Source organism: Lygodium microphyllum, chromosome 2, assembly GCF_053477565.2.
Source record: "Lygodium microphyllum isolate KBCC chromosome 2, Lygodium_microphyllum_v1.1.10, whole genome shotgun sequence".
Classification (NCBI taxonomy): domain Eukaryota; kingdom Viridiplantae; phylum Streptophyta; class Polypodiopsida; order Schizaeales; family Lygodiaceae; genus Lygodium; species Lygodium microphyllum.
Window position 1 is genome coordinate 168,631,261 of NC_141136.1, and position 22,292 is coordinate 168,653,552.

General features: G+C 46.9%; 1 protein-coding gene across 3 annotated transcripts in view; it reads left to right on the forward strand.

The window, feature by feature from the left end:
* Positions 1-22,292, forward strand: part of LOC148040593 (uncharacterized) — a 180,756-nt gene that overhangs the window by 20,279 nt on the left and 138,185 nt on the right. For 2 of the 3 annotated variants that reach the window (XM_087701152.1, XM_087701160.1), the window contains exons 4-5: positions 13,947-14,273; positions 14,414-14,731. In XM_087701152.1, coding sequence (XP_087557278.1) covers positions 13,947-14,273; positions 14,414-14,731 — 645 coding nt within the window. Of the gene's footprint in view, positions 1-13,946; positions 14,274-14,406; positions 14,732-22,292 lie in introns of those variants that run through there. The other variant, XM_087701168.1, reaches the window with a different exon arrangement.

Here is a 22,292-nt window from a genome sequence, read left to right on the forward strand (position 1 = left end):
CAAGATATGCAAGACGAGCCAAGAAATAAACAATTGCCACTAGTGGAGTGACGTGAATCATAATCACCAGCCCAATCAGAATCACTGTAAGCATGTAACTGCAGATGTCCCCCCTTGGCATAAAGCAATCCGAGAGATCTAGTACCCTGTAAGTAATGGAAGACAGGCTTAACAGCTTGCCAATGTGACATGCGTGGCTGGTGCTTATATCTGCTCAGGGCTGAAACTGCAAACTGTATGTCTGGCCTAGTGTTGCATAAGTAAATAAGACATCCAACTGCTGGAGCATATGTGTGTATATCAAACAAATCATTGTCATCATGTAATGACAGTTTAAGTCCAGGTTCCATTGGTGTACAAACTGGCTTGCAATCCTGTAAGCCAAACTTCTCAAGAAGTTTACCAATGTATCTTGACTGTGATAACCCAATACCTCTAGCATCATGTATGAACTGAATGCCCAAGTAATAATGCAAAAACCCGAAGTCTGACATGTCAAAAGTTTGCTGTAAATTTTGTTTAAATGCTGAAATCTGATCAGCATGTGTCCCTGTGAGCAAGAGATCATCAACATAAAGACAAATGATCAGCATGGATCCCCCCTCTTTACATACGTAAATGGTAGACTCAGATGAGCTGTTTATGAACCCTTGGCTAAGCAAGAAAGCATCTATCCAAGCTCTAGGAGCTTGTTTCAAACCATACAAAGCTTTTTTTAGCTTGCATACCAAGTGTTCCAAGCCCTCAACTACAAAACCAATGGGCTGCTATACATATACTTCCTCATGAAGTTCCCCATGTAAAAATGCAGTTTTAATATCCAAATGATGCACAGTCCATCCATAATGAGCAGCCAAAGCAACCATAGACCTTATGGTCGTCATACGGGAGGTAGGAGCAAATGTCTCCTCATAGTTAATGTCTTTTTTCTGGGCATAGCCTTTAGCTACAAGCCTTGCCTTATATTTGTCAATGGATCCATCTGCATTCCGTTTCAGCTTGTAGACCCATTTTGTTCCAATGGCTTTCTTCCCAAATGGCAAAGACACCAAATCCCATGTTTGATTCTTAGTGATAGAATCCAATTCAGCTTTCATTGCTGCCATCCAATGCACACTCTGTTGTGCATCCTCAAAACATTCAAGCTCCTCATCATTGAAGGTGCTTGCTGCCATAACGAACTCCATGGTATGTGCAGTATCATGCATACGAGCTTGCCTTCTAGTACGACCAGCCATGGGTGCATCCAAATGACTATCTTTCATAGTCTATAAATACCATCTAGGCATTTGTCTTGCCTCCTGACTGTGCACAAGCTCTTGTTGAATTTCAGTTTCAGCACTTTGCTGAATATTCAGATCAGCCAATGGCTGATTTTCTGCATTTTCCAAAGGAGTAGCTGGCTGAAAATTGAGTTCACTTGCTGAAACTCCAGCTGAATCACCAAATGTAATGGGCAGCAGCCCTTCAAATACATCACGGGCAGCTTGATATGTATCTAAACCAGCCAAGGACAATTCTGATTTTTCATCAAATAGTACATCCCTACTGACAAACACCTTTCTAGAAATAGGATCATAGAGTCTGTAGCCTTCGCTCTCACTGCTATATCCCATAAAAATGCATTTGACAGCCTTGTTATCCAACTTTTTCCTGAGTACCTTTGGAATATGTGTATATGCAAGGCACCCAAAGGTAGGAAAGTGTCCAACAGAAGGTTTCCGGCTGTTCCAAGCCTCAAAAGGTGTAATTTTCTTCAATGCTTTGGTGGGGCATCTGTTCAAAACATGGCAAGCACACATAATGGCTTCCATCCAGAAACTGTGAGGCAAGCTCTTTGCCTTCAGCATACATCTGGCCATCTCCATGAGTGACCAATTCTTTCTCTCTGCAACCCCATTCTGCTGTGGAGTATAAGCAGTAGTGTACTGATCGACAATGCCCTTCTGCTTCAAAAAAGAATTTAGCATAGAGGACATGTATTCCCCCCCTTGGTCCGAACGGAGAGTCTTAATTTTGCAACGAGACTGGTTTTCAACAAGTGCAATAAAAGCCAAGAATGCATCATACACTTCTGACTTTTTGACCAAAGAGTAGACTCAACAAAATCGAGTAAAGTCATCAATAAAAGTCACAAAATAGTAACATCCTCCCAATGATTTTGTCTGCATAGGTCCACATACATTTGAATGCACTAACTCCAACCTGGCTGTTGCTCTAAAAGCAACATTACGGGGAAACGAAAAGCGATGCATTTTTCCCAAAATACATCCTTCGCACAAGTGCTCAAGAGGTCTCTCCAGTAGAGGTAATCCATCTAGCATCTGCGTACGCTGTAAGAGTATCAAGTTGCCAAAGTTCACACGCCCCATCCTAGCATGCCATAACTCTGCCTGTAGCATTGCAGGAGTAAGAGTGGATGCCAAGTACGCTGACTGATCAACTGAAAGAGCATCCAACTCGTATAACCCATGACATAAAGTGCCTGTCAAGACCAAAGTCATGTGTTCTTTGTCTCTAACCATGCATCGGTCATCATCAAATGTGACCTGCAATCCACAATGTGCCAAAGAAGAGATAGAAAGCAAATTCTTCTTTATGCCTGGCATAAATAAAGCATCTTGTAGGCGGAGAAGAGAGCCACCAATCGCTGTGAGCACAATCTCCCCAATATCTCTAACAAGGTACGATGCATTGTTGGCACACTGTACAGACTTGCCAACTGGAGCTGCATGAACAGATGCAAATAAATCTCTGCGAGATGTAATATGCCTAGAAGCACCACTGTCAAAAAACCAAGTGTCTGTATCCTCAGTAGAGCTGAATGCTCGATCTACCCAAGAGGTGTCATAATTGCATGTGTAAAAACAATAGTCCTTGTCTGCAACAAAGGACGCGGACTCAGTAGCAGTGGAAGGAGCATCAGAAACAGACAGTCTTGATTCCTTTTTCTTCTCTTTGGCAATGCGCTTTCTGCACTCAGTAATGTAGTGGCCTGGCTTCTTGCAATAATGCCATTTACCCTTTTTGGCTTGCGTGCCCCCTTGTTTTTTATTTGCCTGAGATGTGCCAGAAGTTCCAGAACTCTGCGGAGCATTCTTCACTTGGCTGCCTTTGCCCTTCTGTCTAGCCATAAAAGCCTGCTCAGAGGCTATAGCATCCACACCATTATTCCTCCATGTTTGCTCCTCCTCTAGAAGCAAACTGACTGACTGAAGAAAAGTGATTGGCTGTGCGACAATCCTCATTGTGAGGTTTAAGGCCGTATGAGAAGCCAAGTAAGGAGGTAATGAGTTTAAAGTGGTGGATATCATCTGTGCATCCAAATAGTACTCATCAACATTCATGAGTTGCTCTCGCAAGCCCTGAATTTTGTTCAAGTGATCCTGAATAGAGTCACCTTCATCCATTTTCATGTCTCTAGCTCTTTCTTTAAGAAAGAGATGCGAGTCTCATTCTTGCCTTCAAACATTTGCTCCAAAGTTAGCCAAGCTTCTCGTGAAGAAGCTGCAGAACGAATGTGGGGGATGATTGACCGCTGAACTGCCAATGCAATCAGCAACAAAGCCTGTGCATCCCGTGTATACCATGCTTTTTGAGCTGCTGTTCTTTGGGGAAGTGGTTGAAGTGGAGGAGGTTGAGGTGTCCGTGGTGCACGTCCTCCTGGAGGAGGAGTAGCTGGAGCCACAACTCTAGGTCGAGCTTCTTCTCCATTGACATAATCCCAAAGATTTTTGGCCACAAGTACATTCTTCATCATGAAGAACCAAAGTGAATAGTTATTTCCATCCAATCTGTCCTCCTTGGATACATAGGTGAAACATCTTCTCCCTGATTTGCCATGATTTTTCAATTACCGAAAATGCAAAAGAGCAATGTCGAAGCAGAACTTCACTGGAAATCTGAAAATTTTCAGAAATTGCAGGAAATAACTTTCTGCAATTAGTGTACAGAGGTGCACTCTGCCAAAACTGTTTGTTATTCACGCAGTCCAACGTGCAATCAGTGTTCAGCAACACTGTACCAGCAAAATCCCCAAAATTTCTTGCCTCAAATGTATTCAAAACAATCTTTCTGTGACTGTAGCTGTAGTTTATATGCCAATATCCTCAAAAAACATAAAAGCCCCGAAATGTCTAATAAATTTGGCCAGAAATTTGCATTCAATGTGTCCCAGACACGTTACTGAATGCTATGCCTACTGTGTAGGAATCCCCTCTTCCAGAAATTTATCTGGAATGAAAGGATAAATAAAAATTTGTAAAAATACATGACGTCTGACGAGCCGTCGTTGACGTGGCGCAGCAGTACACGGCAGACAGGAGGCGTCAAACGCGGTGTGAACAGAGGCGTCGCGGGTGAGCTGACGTGGCAGTGCAGGGGTCAGACGTCTGAGGCGTATGCTGGAGACTGTGGCGACTGAGGCGAGCTAGCTATCGAGATGACCAGCACAGAGGCACAGTTGACGGGCGGCTGTTTGGCGGCGCTTCAGACACGAAATAGATGACGGGCTGTCTGGCGGCATGTGTCTGACGAGACTGACGTTAACGGGCGAGGCAGTTTGGACTGACCATAGACGTAGGCAACTGAAGACTGGCAGGGCACTGGGACTGGGCGTGATGAGCAGGGTACTGACGATGCAGACAGAAGAGTAGGGCGTCTCCTGAAGGTTGAGGTTGGACCTGAGCAGAGAGTCCCGAATGTTGAACGGAGCTGAGCTAAATAGAGCCAATGCTGCTCTAATACCAAATGTGAGAGTGGAGGTAGGATCGAAGCTCAGCATAGAAAACAGTAGACAGTAGAGAGTGAAGCACGACACCCAATGCAATAGACTGAAAGAGTGTAAACTGAAAGTACAAGGTACAACCCTTAAACCTTAGGGTTGTAGAGGGGTGTTTACACTTGAATACGGTAAGTGCCCGTAAGTGTGTGTCATAGCACATACGAAATAATACCATAAGTCTGGGGGAAAAAACCTCTCCTACCGAGAGTAAAAAGTGCCCCAGTGTCCTATTGATCACCGACACTCCGATGTGAGCGTAGGCATAAGTGAGGCCCAACAAATCACTCGTGCAATTTGCAAATTAGGTTCCATGCAATGCAATCAATCGAGCGATGCTCCACACAAAATTATGAATGCATTGAGGAATTTGTGCCTAGCCTAACTACATGTGCTCGTGTGTTATGTAAACACACAACAAAAAGTAAACTCATAATGACGTTGACTTAAGAGTCCAATATCTTGGCAGAAAATTCCGCCCTCAGATTCGCAGTGGTAGACGCGCAACGCCACAATAACGGATTGAATGGAATTAGTCGTAAGGAATGAATGAGAGAGTGGCCTATAAATAGGCACAGTGGGTTTCTGAACACTCCCTCTCAGGCCCAAAAAGGGGAAGAAGAGAAGGGTGAGGTGGAGAGGCAATGCTATATGCTGAAGAATGCTCATGTAGTAGGTGCCACTTGGACAATGTCCCTCGTGGGGAAATTGTTCACTTGCCCAAGTGCCCTAGCACAAAGATGATGAAAACATGCAATGCATAGGAGGAATGTCGGGCTTTGTGTGGTGCCGAGAACCGAAAGGATATGCCCGTACTCGATCTCAAGAGTTGGCTCCATGCTGACCAAGTGACCAAGGCAATAAGAAGAGCAGGAAGAAGATGTAGAGGATCCCTAAGATCCAAGATTTCCACCTGAAAGGTAACCTACAGTAAAGAATAGTAGACAGAGTGAACTAGAGAACCCGAATCTCAATCTCGGGAGAGAAGCCACTAGCTCCGTGCATCCATGCAAGAAGGAATATGAAGGCCTTGTCACCAAGTTGTGAATGAACCTCCAAGGCCCCGCTGGAAGGAAGCCACCCCATCCAAGCGTAGAAGTAGAAGGTAAAAGGCCTCCGCTAGGATGTGTGAAGGATTGAGCAGGGGGTGGGGATCCCCTTTGAAACTGGAGGAATAGGAGTCCCCTCTAAAGTCGTAGTAGATGTAGATGCCCCCTTGGAGGGCAAAGAAAGATCATCCCCCTCTGAGGTAGATAGGGAATCCAAAAACTCATGGATTACGGACTTCGAAATGTTTGAGGATGAAGGAAGTGTCGCTGGTCGTGCCAAAGAATGTATTTGGGGTGGTGAAGAACTCCCAGAGGTGGCCTCTCGAACGTGAGTAGGCGAGGGTGAAGGGTGGGGCTGAGACTAAGCAATGAGTGGGCAACAGTCGCTGCTTCTCAATGGAGCGGACAGGGAAGCCGAAGAAGAGGAAGGAGTTGAGAAACCACTGTTTCTCGAAGGAGTGGACTGATGAGGAGATGACATCAATCAATCAGTATCTCTCGATGGAGCGCAATGTAGAACCGCAGACCGTGGTAGCCACTGTACTCGAAAATAGGTGGGAGAAGACTGCTGCTGGCATTGCGACGATCTTGAGGAGGTTGTAGCGCCAATCAATTCCATGCTCGAAAGGACTTGGTGAGCATTGGATGCGTCTTATTGCCTTGAGCATAGTACTCTGATAGCTGATGCAGAATGATTTCTATGGCCCAGAAAGGAGAGGTGGCACAGGAAGTGCCAGGTGGGAGATGCATATATTCTGGGGGGGTGGGGAGCAAAGGTTGAAGTCAACAAGCATCGGTGGTGTGTTCGGTGATGCCATAGTAGGAGCACCCAGTAGTTTGGTCATCTGTTGGTAAAGAAGCCATGGGTACTAGTGTGCTTTGCTGAAGAAGAAAGAGATCAGCCATGAACCATGAACTGCAATGTCCACGTTAAGCGCTAGGAGGGCAGTGGAAGGGCTGGAAGTGAGCTACCAGTGGGAGGAGGACACGACCAGCAGTAAGAGGTTGCAACCAGTAGAAAAATGCAGGTGAGGAGAGAGAAAGACTAAAAACGCAGGCTGCAGGAGAGAGAAAACAGCAAACACAGGCAGTGGAGAGAGAAAATCTGTTCCGACAGGCTGAGGAGAGAGAAAAACAGCAGCCAGGTTGCAGAGAAAAGTCGCCAACAGTAGAGAACAGCCGCCATCAGTCTGGCTGAGCCGCTAGTAGGAGGGAGGTGGAGGCAACAACAACAGCCCTGAACACATGCTGGAAAATAGCAAATGCAAGAGGGAGTAGCCGCTAGTTAGGATGTTGATGCAGCGGAAGAAGAAGAGAAGTGGATGGCAAACCCGCCACTGGTCTTTGCCTTCATTGTAGTGGAGGACCTTTGCTGCTGTTTGAGCAGATCCAGCTCTGATACCATGTCAAAAGATGATGTACTAGCAAGACAGTAGGGTTTGCAGGGAGGAACACGGAGTGAACTCGGCAAAGATGGAGAAGAGAAGAGAAGAGAGAAGAAACTCTGATGAATGAAATGATGAATTTTTGAATCATGGAGTGAATGTGATGCAAGGGAACAAGGGTGCCGTAGCACAAGAAAGATGATGAAGACAGCCATGAACCACGGACCGCAATGTACTCTTGAAGGGGTATGAGGGTAGTGGAGAGGCTAGAGAGAAGAGGTGACGGATTGAATGAATAAGCCGTAAGGAATGAATGAGAGAGTGGCCTATAAATAGGCACAGTTAGTCTAGGGTGGCACCCCTTTTTGGGGCTACAAACCCTAAACGTAAAAACGCAAATTGCGGGTGAAGGGTTTCTCAACTCCACCAGCTTCCCCTAACTACTATTGAAGAGAGGAGGAGATAGCCTCTTCTCTTTAATCATTATTTGAGATCAGAGTCGGGACACACGATTGGGCAATGGACACACTTATTGTGGGGGAGATTCTCTTTACAGGTTGCTACATCAGTGGGGGAGTGGTTTGCATTTCAGGAGTTACCTCATGAGACTCAAAGATAGAGACTACATGGTCTTAGGGGAGCCAGGGCTATGATTGAGGCCATGATGGAGGGGGTTCCACCAGATTGGCAAATTGATATAGCTTCCTCTCAAACTTAGATTGGTCTCTTCTCTAGAGGGGATATCCTTCTAGCAGGCATTGCATCTAGCAGAGATAGGACATTCACTTTCACAGTTGGGGAGGATGGCTGCCTCCAGCGAGAGGATTTTGACCTTATAGCCCTCAGTGGTTGCTCCAGGTAGAGAATTAGAGTAGTGGTACACTTCGAAAGATAATGGCACATAGACCTAGACCCAACCACTTGTCTTATAGATGGATGGAGATGTTGGGCATACTAGAGGAGGCCTCCACAGAGACTTCAATGGGATCCGAGAGAGTGGGTGTGGAGGGATCCCTTCCTTGATAGGCCATGTGACATTCCCTTTTTTGGCTACACTACTAGATTGGGATGGATGATATAGATGAGCAAGATTAGAGCACAGCTTGTAGCCACCCCTCATTGGCATAGAGAGGGATCTTAGATGAGTTTTTATATGACTTTTGGAGATGGATACATGACAACTTCAAGCCCAAGAAGATATCTCTTTCTATGGCTTCTAGCCCAAAGGAGTTTAGTAGTTGGCACTTGGCTTGAATATGGCAAGGACCCAGTGGCATGTGTGCGATGTGGTGAGCCAGAGGAGACCCAAAGACATTACCTATGGGACTGTCCTAGAGCCCAGGAGATTTGGAGGAGAGCTCTTAGGATAGTATTCCATGGTACAGTGGAGTCCATGTTGGCGACATGGGGGGCTGTAGCTTGGGTCATAGACAAAAGTCCAGCATGTGACTATGAGGACACTCAGGGAAACATTTCTTTTCTCATCATTGGACAGCATCTGAGCAGGATCCCTACCCCAGACTACTCATAGATATAGGGGACTTAGGGACATTGTCATAGATTATGAAGGGTTATGCATGGAAATGGTGGTGGTCATCACTTCTAATGCAAGGTAGAGCACCATCAACATGGGTTCGATTTAAGCAATTATCTGCTTAATTTTGGTTGATAAGTACCTTTGAGGTGGATGTAACGAGCGCTTGCCATAAGCTAGATCATGTTGTCCTCCTTTCAAAGAAGATAGAGAAGTATTGTTGTGGATTGCCCAAGGAAACCCATGATTTTTACATCAAGACCATAGTGATTGGCATGTTACAATTGATAGAGACCATGTATACAACAGATGCTTTACTATATATGGATTGCGAGATGTAGCCAGGTCATTGATCTTCAGGATATACCCATTGGGGAGTCTTTATTGACGATTTGGATAGAGATAGTCCACACTCTCCGTGGGAGATGGGAGAGGATGCAGGGAAACTTTGAGAGGATGAGGAAGAAAAGAGAGGCTTTTCTGCGGATTTGAGATTCAGAAACCTTTCATACGGATTTCAGATTCAGAAACCTTTCATACTACCCCTCAGATGGTTTGATACTTTAGCCCACTAGATTGGTTGTTCACACAACCATTGTATCTTTGATGTACTTAGTTACTCTTCGTAGAGTTCTTTGTACATCGTATTTACCTCAAGGGGTTTTTCTCCGAGGTGTTACTAATAGAATTTTCTTTTCTTGGAAATTTTAAAAAAAAAAGTTGGATGATGTTGGAAAATGGGATTAGAAGGTTGCCACTTGGCAAAACTTGCCCATGCAAGTGGGAAATATGTTTTTGAGACTGAGAGAGAAATGAAATGATATATTAATGTCTACAAAAGGCCAAAATGACCTATGAGACCATGAGTTACAATCATGTGTATGATGGTACAACTGTCTGGGCAAAATATGTAGCACAAAGCAAAATAAGAAAGGAAAATAACTATAGCTGTGTAAAACATAGAGCTCTATCTAGTAACAATGAGCTTCAAATGGTACAATCTCATGTGGGTATGGAGGGCCTAGCTCTAGCCCGAGCAATAGTCCCTTGTATTTGCCTATGAAGGTGTCATCGGTGTCTCTGTCGAGGCCTAGGACGTCTGGATCGGCTAAGCTGAACGGCTCGATCAATTAGTACTCCTTGTCTGTGTGTGGACTGTGGCGGTGAGAGAGGCTCTCGTGTGGACTGTGGCTGTAACTGTATTGAAGTCTTTTGAGTCTCCTTTGCAAAGAAGTCAGCGAGTTGCCTTTGTGGAGGGTCTCGGTGTCCTGGAGCAGCTGTACTCCTGAGGCGAATGTCACAAAGCCGTCATATCTCAAGAAGAAAGAGGCCAAGGCATCATTGATCGGTAAAATCCATGATTCTCGATAGTGGTCCAAATCCGTCTCTAAAGAGACAATGGAAACGACCACGGACCTCATAATACGTTGGGCAACGGCAAATATAACGCTCCTCTATCTCTGGCTCTAATTGGCATATTTGGCATATGTGCTTCTCTGATGGGATGGATCTATATTTGCCAGTCTCAATCTCTAGCTGATGTGAGGAGGTGTGCAACTGGCCAATAGTACATCTGATCCCATGGGAAATGTGGGTGTCCATGTATCTCGGGTGAGCAATAAATCCATCATCTGTAGAGAGCTGGGTCTGCTCAAATAGCGGCAAAGATCCTCCACTCCAGTGAAGGCAAAGACCGGTGGTGGGTTCGGCATCCACTTCTCTTCTTCTTCCGCTGCATCAAAATCTTGTTTTTGCAGATTTTAGGTGCTTCAGCTTGCTGCCCATACCTCGTTCGCTGAGGACATCTCAGCCGAAGCTGTCCATTACTATCTCCATCAGTCGACGCCTGTTTCCAACCTTCCACCCGCAGTTTGCAGTAGAACGACTGTTGCTGATCACTCTCCATTCAGAAAACAATCTCGTTTTTGCAAATTTCAGTTATTTCAGCTTGTTGCCCACACCCCAAACACGGAGGACATCGCGGTCCAAGCTGGCTATTGCTGTCTACAACAGTTTGGCGTCTGTTTCCAGCCTATCACACACTGTTCGGAGCTGATTTCAGCATATTGACTGCTGCTGTTGTTTTTTCCTGCGTTTTTAGTCTTTCTCTTACGTGTTGCCTACGTTTTTTATCTTTCTCTCTCCTGCAGGCTATCCTGCCTGCGTTTTTAGTCTTTCTCTCTCTTGCAGGCTGTCCTGCCCTGCGTTTTTAGTCTCTCTCTCCTCACCTGCGTTTTTCTACTAGTTGCAACCTCTTACTGCTGGTCACATCCTCCTCCCATTGGCAGCTCACTTCTACCCCTTCCACTTCCTTCCCACCCCTTGAGGCGGACATTGTGGTTCATGCTTCACACTGCCCTCATACCGTGGTTCATGGTGGCTGACCTCTTCCTTCTTCAGCAAGGCACACTGGTATCCATGGCTTCTTTACCAACAGATGTCCAGACTAATGGGTGCTCCTACTGTGGTATCACTGGACACACCACCGATGCTTGCCAACTTCGACCTTTGCTCCCCACCCCCTTGGAGTATATGCGTCTTCCACCAGGCACTCCTTGTGCCTCCTCTCCTTTCTGGGCCACAGAGATTGTTCTACATCGGCTATCAGAGTACTATGCTCAAGGCAATAAAACACATCCGATGTGCACTAAGTCCTTTTGAGCACATGGAGGATCGATTGGTGCTACGACCTCTTGGAGATTGTCGCAATGTCAATGGCAGTCTTCTCCCACTTATTTTCAGGTATAGTGGCTTCCACGACCTATAGATCTGCAGTCCGCTCCATCGAGAGATAGTGATTGTTTGATATGGTCTCCTCATCAGTCTGCTCCTTCGAGAGATAGTGGCTGCTCGACTCCTTCCTCTTCTTCGGCTACCCAGTTCGCTCCACTGAGAGATAGCGACTGTTGCTCACCTCTTGCTCATTCTGAACCCCACCTTTCCCCACCCTCAACTACTCAGGTTCAAGAGGCTACCTCTGGGAGCTCTTCGGCACCCCAAATACCTTCTTTAGCACAATCGGCAGCACTTCCTTCGTCATCAAATATTTCGGAGTCCGTGATCCATGAGTTTTTGGATTCTCTATCTACTTCAGAGGGGGATTTAGAGGGGGATGTTATTTCTTTGCCCTCAGAGGGGGCATCTCCTTCTTCTTCGACTTCAGCGGCGGGGGGGACCCCTCCACCTCGCACCTCAAAGGGGGGAACCTACTCCACATGAAGTTCTTCAGCCATCCTTTACTTTCTTGGGTGGCTGTCTTCGACTAGTCATCTCTTCTATTGATATCTAGGATCTTCAGGTACCACCTAGATCGGGACCTCGGAGGTTGAGCCGCAACTTGGTGATGAGGCCTTCGTATTCCTTCCAACATGGATGCACGGAGCTAGTGGCTTCTCTCTCGAGGTTGAGTTTCGGGTTCTCCAGTTCACTCTGTCTAGTGTTCTTTACTGAAGGTTCCCTTTCTGGTGGAAATCTTGGATCTTAGGGATCCTCTGTCTCCTATGCATTGCATGATTTCATAATCTTTGTACTAGGGGGCTTGGGCAAGTGAACAATTTCCCCATGAGGGATACTGTCCAAGTGGCACTTGCTGCATGAGCATTCTTTAGCATGTAGCATTGCATCTCCACCTCACTCTTTTCTTGTTCCCCTTTTTGGGCCTGAGAGGGGGTGTTGAGAAACCCTTCACCCTTCACCTACAATTTACATTTTTGCGTTTTTGCGTTTTGTGTTTAGGGTTTGGGTTTAGGGTTCGTAGCTCCAAAAAAGGGAGCCATCCTAGACTGTTTGTGCCTATTTATAGGCCACTCTCTCATTCATTCCTTATGGCTGATTCATTCAGTCCGTCACCTCTTCTCTCCAGCCTCTCCACTACCTTCACACCCCTTCAGGATGACATTGTGGTTCGTGGTTCGTGGCTGTCTTCATCATCTTCCTTGTGCTATGGCACCCTTGTTCCCTTGTATCACATTCACTCCATGATTCAGGTCTTCATCATTCCATTCATCAGAGTTTCTTCTCTCTTCTCTTCTCTTGTCCATGTTTGCCGAGTTCACTCTGTGTTCCTCCCTGCCAACCCTACTATCTCGCTGGTACGTCATCTTTTGACAATTTCTAGCAAGCATGAGACCCTCCAAGAGCTGGTGACATGCTTTGAAGACACTACAGCAATAGATGATAGCAGTTTAAGGACTGTTTCAACCAAACAACTTTGTATTTGGTGTGTTCCATCAGTGGAGACAACTTTCATGGCTGTGTAGACAGGGCAACAACTGATTTCTTCCATTTTTTTGCAATGAAAGTGTGAAGTTTCTCTCTCTTTGACACTCTCTCTCATCCTACAACCATTTCTCAACTCTCCTCAGCATTTTCCAACAGTTTAAGTCATCAAAGATGGAGATATTGGAAAATCTCTGTTGTAAACCCTATTTTACAGCAAAAATTAGGGTTTGACAGCCACTTCGGAATGCATGCTCTGAATTGAGAGTCTATGACTTGAATCCCAACAGCTTAAATTAAAGAATTTTAGGGAGATTCAAGAGGCCAGCTAGCCAATCTCAAGTTAGGGCTAAATTTGCCTCTCGCAAGAAGCAAGGTGAATGCCGATTCTGGGGATCAAAGAATCTAAGTTGTACTCCATCCATTTGCAATAAAAGCTAAAGAAATACCTCAAGGGACGCCAGCTTTGGGGCCAACAGGCTGTTCATTGTCCAAGATTAAGTGGTAAAGTGTGCATTTCAATTTATGTGAATTAATTACTTCTTGTAATTAGTGTTAAATCATGTTAGTACCACCCTATTTGAGGAGGAAGGCCGGTTTCAATCGACATCCTTGGGAAGGCCCTCAACCATTTGATGGCATGACAGCTCATAGAGTGAATCACACCCAAGGTTTCCGAAGTGATAATGCCAAAGGCACTCATTGTTCGTAGGCTCTCTTGTGGTGGCAGAAGCTTGGAAGTGGTGAAACAATATGTATAATGATTTTCGAAATCCTTTTGATGCTGTTCTTTTCTGGTGGGTCCAGTAAAGTTCGTTTATTAGTTTAAAGCAAACAGTAGAATGAACAACAGAAAAAGAAAACTGTTGCACCCCAGGCTGGGCGGCATGGGGTTACTAGTTATCCTTAAGAGGTTTGATGCAAATTTTCAATTGGCAAGATGGTATAACCACTATATTTATACTGAAGATCTTTTCCAGGTACATTGTACTTACCTCTTTGCCGCGGAAATTGGGTCGATAACCAAAATACATTTGTCGCTGGTACCATTGCCAAATTCAGATTGAAACTCGTTGATAAGACTAATTCACCTCTCTTAGCAGCAGATTTCTTTTACTTTGGTTTCAAAATTTTTGATGAAGCTGGCAACAAGGATCTTCTGCCAGATGTGCAAGTCCATAGTGAAGGTGATTCTGGATATAGTATCTGTGAGTTTAAGACTGCAAAGGCTGGCCGCTTTTACTTGTTCATCGGCAATGAAACATTTTTTGTACCTGGATCACCTTTTCCTTATGATGTGATTGTTGGTGAGCATCAGTGGAGATATGATTCTGAGAAAAGTTCAACCAGTTATTTTTGACTTTTCCATTTTTATTGCTTGTGATGTTTTCTATATTTGCAGTGATGTTCAACAGTTTATACTGATTCATTTGTTTCCAGGGAACAGGGTCTATCTATATCCCTTCTTGCAAAGGTGCATTGATGGGTACATCATTTAAAGCAGGGTCAGCTGTTGCTTTGAATGTTACATTACTGGATTCATGTGGTAACCTTGTCACAAGGCTGAACTATATTGACTTTGTTGTGGGGATTAAACTTTATGACAAAGAAGTCTCTCATCCAAAGATTGTGAAGGGACTAGAGCAGTTAACCGGATATCAAACGATCATCTTCTACCCTACTATATCTGGAAAATATACAATGTCTGTAGGCAATAAAAAACACTACATTTCAAATTCTCCATTCAACTTTGAGGTTCTACCAGGTTGGTTTTAACAGAAACCAGCTCTTTTTATCGGTTTATCACTGTTGATACTGTTACATGATTGGTGTGAACAGAACACTTATGCAGTAGGCCATGTATCTGTAAATCCTTGCATTTTTAGAATAAAAGTGTGAGTACACAACCAAAAGATGATCAAAGCTTGTGTCTGTGACTTAAAGTTCAACAAGGACTGCTACTGCTGAAAATTCTGGCATTCAGTTGAAAGCACACATTTTGTGAGGGCTGATTGTTGTTTCTTCTTCAGTTGATTAGAGAAGCTAAATCTGGACTTGTCAATAGACAGGTTGAGTCAGAAAACGTGTGAAAATAAGCAAATTAGGATTTCAGGCCTGGATTATCTCAAGAGGCTATATATCTAGGCCAGGAATTTCCTTATTACAACACAATTTCTGGGTCTGCTCCTGCAATGTTGTTGAGCCAGGTGGGAGACATGTTCTAGGCTTGGTGCTGTAGGAGGAAGTGGGGTGGTGGTCCTTGATCTTATAGACTTGAGTGCTATCTGAACTTTTGGGAAGGCGAAAAATGGAGAGAGAGAGAGAGAGAGAGAGAGAGAGAGAGAGAGAGAGAGAGAGAGAGAGAGCTCATGTATCACTTTCTTCGGTATTGGGGCTGTTGGCATAACTGGACCATTCGGAATGCTTTTCTGTTTGACTCAGCCCATAATGTTCAGCGACATATTGTGAGGCTTAAGGGCCTCTTGTATTGGCAGTTAGCTCTTCTCCATCATTCTGATTTGCTCTCTACGGAGGACTTCCGTCCTTGGCATATGGCAATTTCCTCCGCATCCTTGCCATGAAATTGTAACTTGTAGTGCTTAGCACCTCGTTGCATGATGACTTGCATTGTCGTCATGTATCTTGTAATCAAGTAATCTTGTATTTTTTTTCGTAATTAATACAATTACCTTTTACGAAAAAAAGAGAGAGAGAGAGAGAGAGAGAGAGAGAGAGAGAGAGAGATGTAGAGAGAGAGAGTGAGAGAGAGAGAGAGAGACGGAGAGAGAGAGAGAATTTCCTCTGAGAGAGAGAGAGAGAGAGAGAGAGAGAGAGAGAGAGAGAGAGAGAGAGAGAGGAGAGAGTATCCTGTAGGGGACCGCGTGCAGACAAATTCTTTTCAGCTGGAATTGTTGGCGGTATCCACATTGCTTTCATGGGAAGATAAACATCAGCTCAGACCAAGATTTAACCGCATGGCCCGTTTGGGTGTGACTTCGATTGCGGATGCTACCCTTGCCACTCGCAATGTCCTTGCATCATTTCGGACTGCTAGGAGACTTTTCAGGATCCCGCGCGGATACCGTGATTTGTGGGGGAAGCTTTCCTCGGAACTTCAGGGTAGGCAACCCTTTCCTGCCCTGGCTATGGATCGCCCTTGGCAGGACTGGGACCTTGCAGGCCGGTTGAGTCTGGAAAATGCCTCTACTAATCAGGTATATCATCTTCTCATTAAAGATCACCAATGGTTGGGCGTGAAAGTTAATGCTGTTTGGGGCCTGCGGAAATCACTGTCATGGTGGCAGGCAACGCTGATGGAGGGATGGCAGAACAAGACACCTTTCAAATGCAAGGTCTTTCTGTGGCGGGTAATGATTGGTGGTCTTCCTCTTGCCTCGGCCCTTTCCAAGCGTCGAATCTCGAATGGCACTTGCTTCTTCTGCACCACTTCGGCGGAATCGGCCCGACATCGTTTTCTTTCTTGCCCGCTCGCCAAGAATATCTGGTCACTCTTGTCACGAATCTGGCACGCGGTGGTGGGGTCTTCACTGACTCCCTTCGATTGGATTTTTGTGCGCCCGAAGTATCCCACACCACCACCGTTACATATGAAGATCTTATTCCATTTTTTCAGATACTGGGGATGCTGGCACATTTGGACCACCCGAAATGCTTTTCTCTTTGATTCGGCTTCTAATGTACCGCGACATATTGCAAGGCTTAAAGGGCTCTTGCATTGGCAGCTAGATCTCATCAGGCACTCTGACTTGCTCCCTCGGGAGGATTTGTATTCCTGGCATTTGGCAATTGCCTCTGGGTCCTTGCCATGATTGGTGTAACTTTTTAGTACCCTAGTCCGGGGATTTCCCGCACGTTGGCCTATGGCCCTCGTGCCTCTTGTACTCGTGTAATCATGTAATCTTGTACTTTCTTCGTAATTAATACAATTACCTTTTACGAAAAAAAAAAGAGAGAGAGGAGAGAGAGAGAAGAGGCAATGGTGGACCCAATGCCCCCGTGACCTAGCGACGGGTTTCTGGCTCCTGCGCTATCGTTGAGCCCTGCCGTCGAACCTTGCCGTTGCTGTTCCACTGCCGCGTGGACTCCTGGACCTACGCCCCCCTTCTCCGTTGACGCTTGCATCTACGCCCGTCGCCTGTTTGCTGCATCCCGCCCGCCTCTTCGTCAGTTCGTTGCGCGCTGTCGACGGCTGGCTCTGGGCCCGACTGAGTCCGCCAGGCTGTCGCGTCGCCCCTGGTCACCTGCTGCACATCAGGTCGCCTCGACAGGCTACGCCACCTACCCAGATACCTAGTACGCCCTAGCTGTTGCCCCGTCTGCCCGCCCTACTTGGTCTGTTGCCGGTGGGTGCTGGTGGGTAAACCTGCATCATTAGGGTTGCGCCCTGCCCTCTGCGTCATCTACACTCTCTCTGGACAGGCCAGGACTGAGGCAGACAGACGTGCACCTCTGCCGAGAGAGAGAGAGAGAGAGAGAGAGAGAGAGAGAGAGAGAGAAAGAGAGAGCTCGCCCTCTGTGTGAAGACAGCAGTATGGCTGGCCTGGATTTGGATTTTCTTGACCGGACGGTGGCAGCCCTTGGCCCTGATTCCGATGCAGAGGAGCCGGAAGATATGGTGCCATGCACGGAGGAGTTGCCGCCGAGTTCTGAACAGCCGCCTGCCGGCAAACGCTCCAAGCATACGCCTGATGAGCCAATGAGTCCTCCGGAACGCTCCTATGCGCAAGTGGCCTCTGATCCTGTGGATTCGCAGGAAATTTACTGGGAGCATTTGCTGGACTTCGCCAATACTCTGCTCGGTGATTATGTCCAGCATAATACCGAATCTTTTTCTGTTGCGGGAATGGATGATGTGCTGGAAGCCACGGTGGACCCCAAATGAGTCTTGCGATCCTTCTCGGTGTTCTATGACCGTGCAGTTATACTTTTCTTCACTGGCAGGATCCCAGTGCTTTCGCATATTCGCCAGTGGCTGCACCGTCTATTGCAAGGGGAGTCTGTTGAGGAGATCTTCCTTGGACCTCGCGGGTTTTATGAGGTCCTACTGAAATCGGAAATGCATCGCGCTGAGCTCCTGTCCAAGTTGCCGCTATTCTTTGATCGCCGCTTGGTTCATGTTGTGCCATGGCGCCCCATGGCCGACTTCCAGCGTCTACTTCAACGCGAATGCCCGGTGTGGGTGGAGGTGGAAAACTGTCCGGCGGTCTATTGGCCCATGTTGAAGGATGCAATGGCAGTTGTGGAAACAGTGCTAGTTCCCCCAAGCCTCAGGGCGATGAACCGCAACCGTTTATGCATGCTATGGGACACGGCCAGGAAAAGGCCCGCGTGGCTTCGCCTCAATTGTTCGGGCATGCATCCTTTGTATTTTCGCTTAAAATGGGGCAACTTTGCGGGCCACTGCTTTTCATGTGGTAAATTGGGGCATTTCATGGCCGAATGCCCTGAAAAGCAATCGTCGTCGGAGGATGCGCCGGTTGTGCTGCCCAAGGACGACATGGTGCTTGATGCCATGCCCCAGGAATCCCTTCAGTCTCCTCATGTCATGGATAAAGGCAAACAACAGGTCCTGAGTGTGGATTCCCGTCGCACTGACTGGATTGAGGCACGTCCTAAAAAAGGTAACAAGTTGGATGCAGGCTTGGCGGATCCTGGGCCTCCCGCTTCCTAGGATTCCGTGCGCACGTATACGCGCCGGAAAGAAATGGCCACTTCACAGCAGCCGGCGCGTCCTACGGCCCCTTCGGGCCCCCGCAATCAGTCTCCAAGGAGAGCCTATATTGACGGCCCCAGAGGCCCACCTGCCAAGCTGGCGTTCGATGCCAAAGGAAATGTTATTACACCCTGGGATCGGCGTTATCCCCGCCCCTCTCCCAAGGCAGTGGATTTCCCTTCTACCTCCAAAGCAGGTCGCCAAAATTCTTTTGCAGTATTGGCTGATTTTCTGGATGAGGGTGTCCTGGATGCTCTCGCGGAAAAGGTGAAATCGAGGCAGCAGGTGCCTCGTTCCTGACTTCCTTCTTTGAGGATACATGAAGATAGCCACGTGGAATGTGTGAGGCATTTGCTCTCGCCATAAGCAACATGCCATGTGGACCGTCTTGCACGAGAACCAGTGGGATGTATTGTGTGCAGTTGAGCACAAAAGTCACAGTGAAGCAGGAAAAGTGATGGATTGTCATGGATTCCATCTGTTTTATGTAGGGACCCATGGTACGCACTATTCGGGCGTGCTGATGATTGTCCATGAGAAATATCAGCCTGTCCTTGTTAAAAATGATGTGCAGGGCCGCTTTCTGGTGATCGAAGTCTTATTTGAAGGAGAGATTTTATGGCTGTTGGGCCTCTATGCTCCGAATGATGCCGCATCCCGACGGGATCTTTGGTCCACTTTGCAGGGCTCCATGTCACTCGGCCGAAGGGGGTTCTTGATGGGAGATTTCAATATGTGTGTTGACTCTTCTCAGTCCACTTCAGGGCATTCGGTAATGGATACGCCGGAAAGCCAGGTGTGGAGTTCCTTTGCTTTGCACGTGCTCAAGCAAGATCTTTGGTCGTGGCTTCACCCTTCTTTTCCAGGGTTTACTTTTCATTCCGCACAATATGCAACTACCTGGTCGCGACTGGACAGAATGTATATCATGCAGAGCGATGATTTTCTTCCGGAGATGTTGGAAATGAAGGTCTTGCGGTAATATGTGTTGTCGGACCATTTCCCCCTCCAGCTTGAGATGCGGGCACACTCTATTGCCCCTTTTGTGCAATTCCTGGAGAGGCCCCCTTTACGTTTCAACTCCTCTTATTTGAAGCATTCAATTTTCCAAGGCTATATGCAGCAGCTGATTGAGAGGTTCTTATTGGACTTCGCCTCTGAGGGCTTGCCTTCATTTGCACGGCTGCTCTCTAATGTGCAGCGAGTTGCTCGCCAGTATGGGATCCATCATGCCTCGCTTTGCCGCCGTCGTCGACATGCAGCAGAAGACTTACTGGCTTTGGTCCGTTCCTTGCTCCTGGATTCCCCTGATGATGATTTTCTGCTGTCTCTGGAGAGGCGGTTGGCCCATCTTATTCAAGTGTTTCAGTTGAAGTCTTATCAACAGGCTAAGCTGCACAACTTGACGGACACAATGCAAGATAGCGCCTGCCAGTCTCATAAGTTCTTTCGCGCCTTGCATGCTTCTCCGGCCCGCGAAAATATGACCAGACTCCAGGATTCGGAAGGTCGCATGGTCACGGATCCGCAGACCATTGTCACTATGTGCAGAAACTATTTTATGGAACTTCTTGGTTCATCTTCCTCGCCCTCTAGCCAGGTTACGCATGCCCGCGCGGTCTTCTATCATCTGGTCCGCCAGCAGGTTCCAGTTGATATGCAAGCCGCTTTGGAGATGGATATTTGCGAGGACGAGGTTATGGACGTTTTGTTGCGCCTGTTGAATGATAAAAGTCCTGGCTGGGATGGTCTCACTAATGAATTCTTTCAGACCTCGGCCACGCAGTTGGTGAAGCCATTGGTGGCCATGTTTCAGCAAGTATGGGAAACGGGGGTCATGCCCTCCTCATGGAAAGAAGGCCTTATCAAACTAATTCCAAAGGTCCCTTCGCCGTCAAAGTTGCAACACTGGAGACCAATCTCTTTGATGGGCTCCATGTATAAAATCTACTCCAAAGTGTTGGCGAATCGACTCCACAAGCACCTTCCAGCTATTGTGCATCCTCTCCAATATGGTTTCATTAAGGGCCGCAACATTCTACATAATATCCTAAATGTGCAAATGGCTATTGACTATGCGCGGCACTCCGGTCAGGAAGTGGTATTGATCCAATTGGACTTGGAAAAGGCGTTTGATTATGTGGACTGGTCTTTCATTGCAGACCTCATGTCGGCTATGGGCTTTGGTACCCGAATGTCCCGATTGATCTACACCATTAGTGCTGAGGCTTCCTCCAGAGTTATGCTTAATGGTGGAGTTACAGAGCCATTTGTCCTTGCACGCTCGGTCAGACAGGGTTGTCCTTTGAGCCCTCTCTTCTTTGCCCTGGCAACTCACCCGGTCCTTTCAATGTTATCCTCCATGGCAGTCTCTGCTCAGCTGGCCGGGCTGTCTCTTCCGTTGGGTCAGCACTTCGTTAGCCAATCTTTGGCTGATGACACCTTTATGATTTTGCAGGCGGACAGGGACAACATTCGAAGGGCATTAGATGTTTGGACACTCTTTGGTCAGGCCTCTGGGCTTCGTATCAATGCCCTTAAGTCAGCCATTCTCAGTTGTACGGAGCCTGATTTGCAGTCCTTAGGCTGGCAAGGCCAGGTGGTTTCCCGTGGCTCCATTGTCAGGCATCTTGGATACCCATTGGGGGTGGATGTACGGCCAAAAGCCCTGCTGGAGTGGATTTCACAAAAATTGGCGGCGAAGTTTATGTATTGGAAGTCGCAAGCGTGGCCATTCCATGTCCGCCTCAAAGTGGCCCAGACAATCATGCTTCCAATGCTAACGTATTTCCTGCCTTTGTTGCCATGGACGCCTACTACTTTGAAGGCCCTCACTCATCCCATCCGTTTCATGCTATGGAAGAAGGATTCACTACAGGCTGGCATTTCCTGGATTTCATGGTTACACGCATGTACCCCTAAGCGCATGGGTGGAGGTGCTATTTTGGATGCTCACACTCATATGTTAGCTCTCCGTTGGTCCCTTTTTCATGCCATGTGTGTGGATCATCACCCATGGACCATCATAGCCCGTTATTTTCTTGAGGACAGCGGCCTCCGCCATGGCAACACACGACTTCGGGCCTCCTGGTGGCATGTCCTTAATACTGACTCTCGTGTTTGCAGTCCCTCTTCCTCTTTGTTACTGCACTTGGTCGGCTCTTGGAAAGTGGTGCTCCAAAAGGCCCGTTGGCACCCAGTAGGGGACCGCTTGCAGACTAACTCCTTTCAGTTGGAATTGTTGGCGGTATCGAGACTCCTTTCATGGGAAGATAAACACCAACTCAGACCAAGATTTAATCGCATGGCCCGTTTAGATGTGACGTCAGTTGCGGATGCTACCCTTGCCACTTGCAATGTCCTCGTCTCATTTCGGACTGCTCGGCGACTCTTTAAGATCCTGCGTGGATACCGTGATTTATGGGAGCAGCTTTCGTCGATGCTTCAGGGTCGGCAACCCTTTCGTGCTTTGACTGTGGATCGCCCTTGGCAGGACTGGGACCTTGCAGGCCGCCTGAGTCTGGAAAAAGCCTCTACTAATCAGGTGTATCATTTTCTTGTTCAAGATCACCAATGGCTGGGCGAGAAAGCT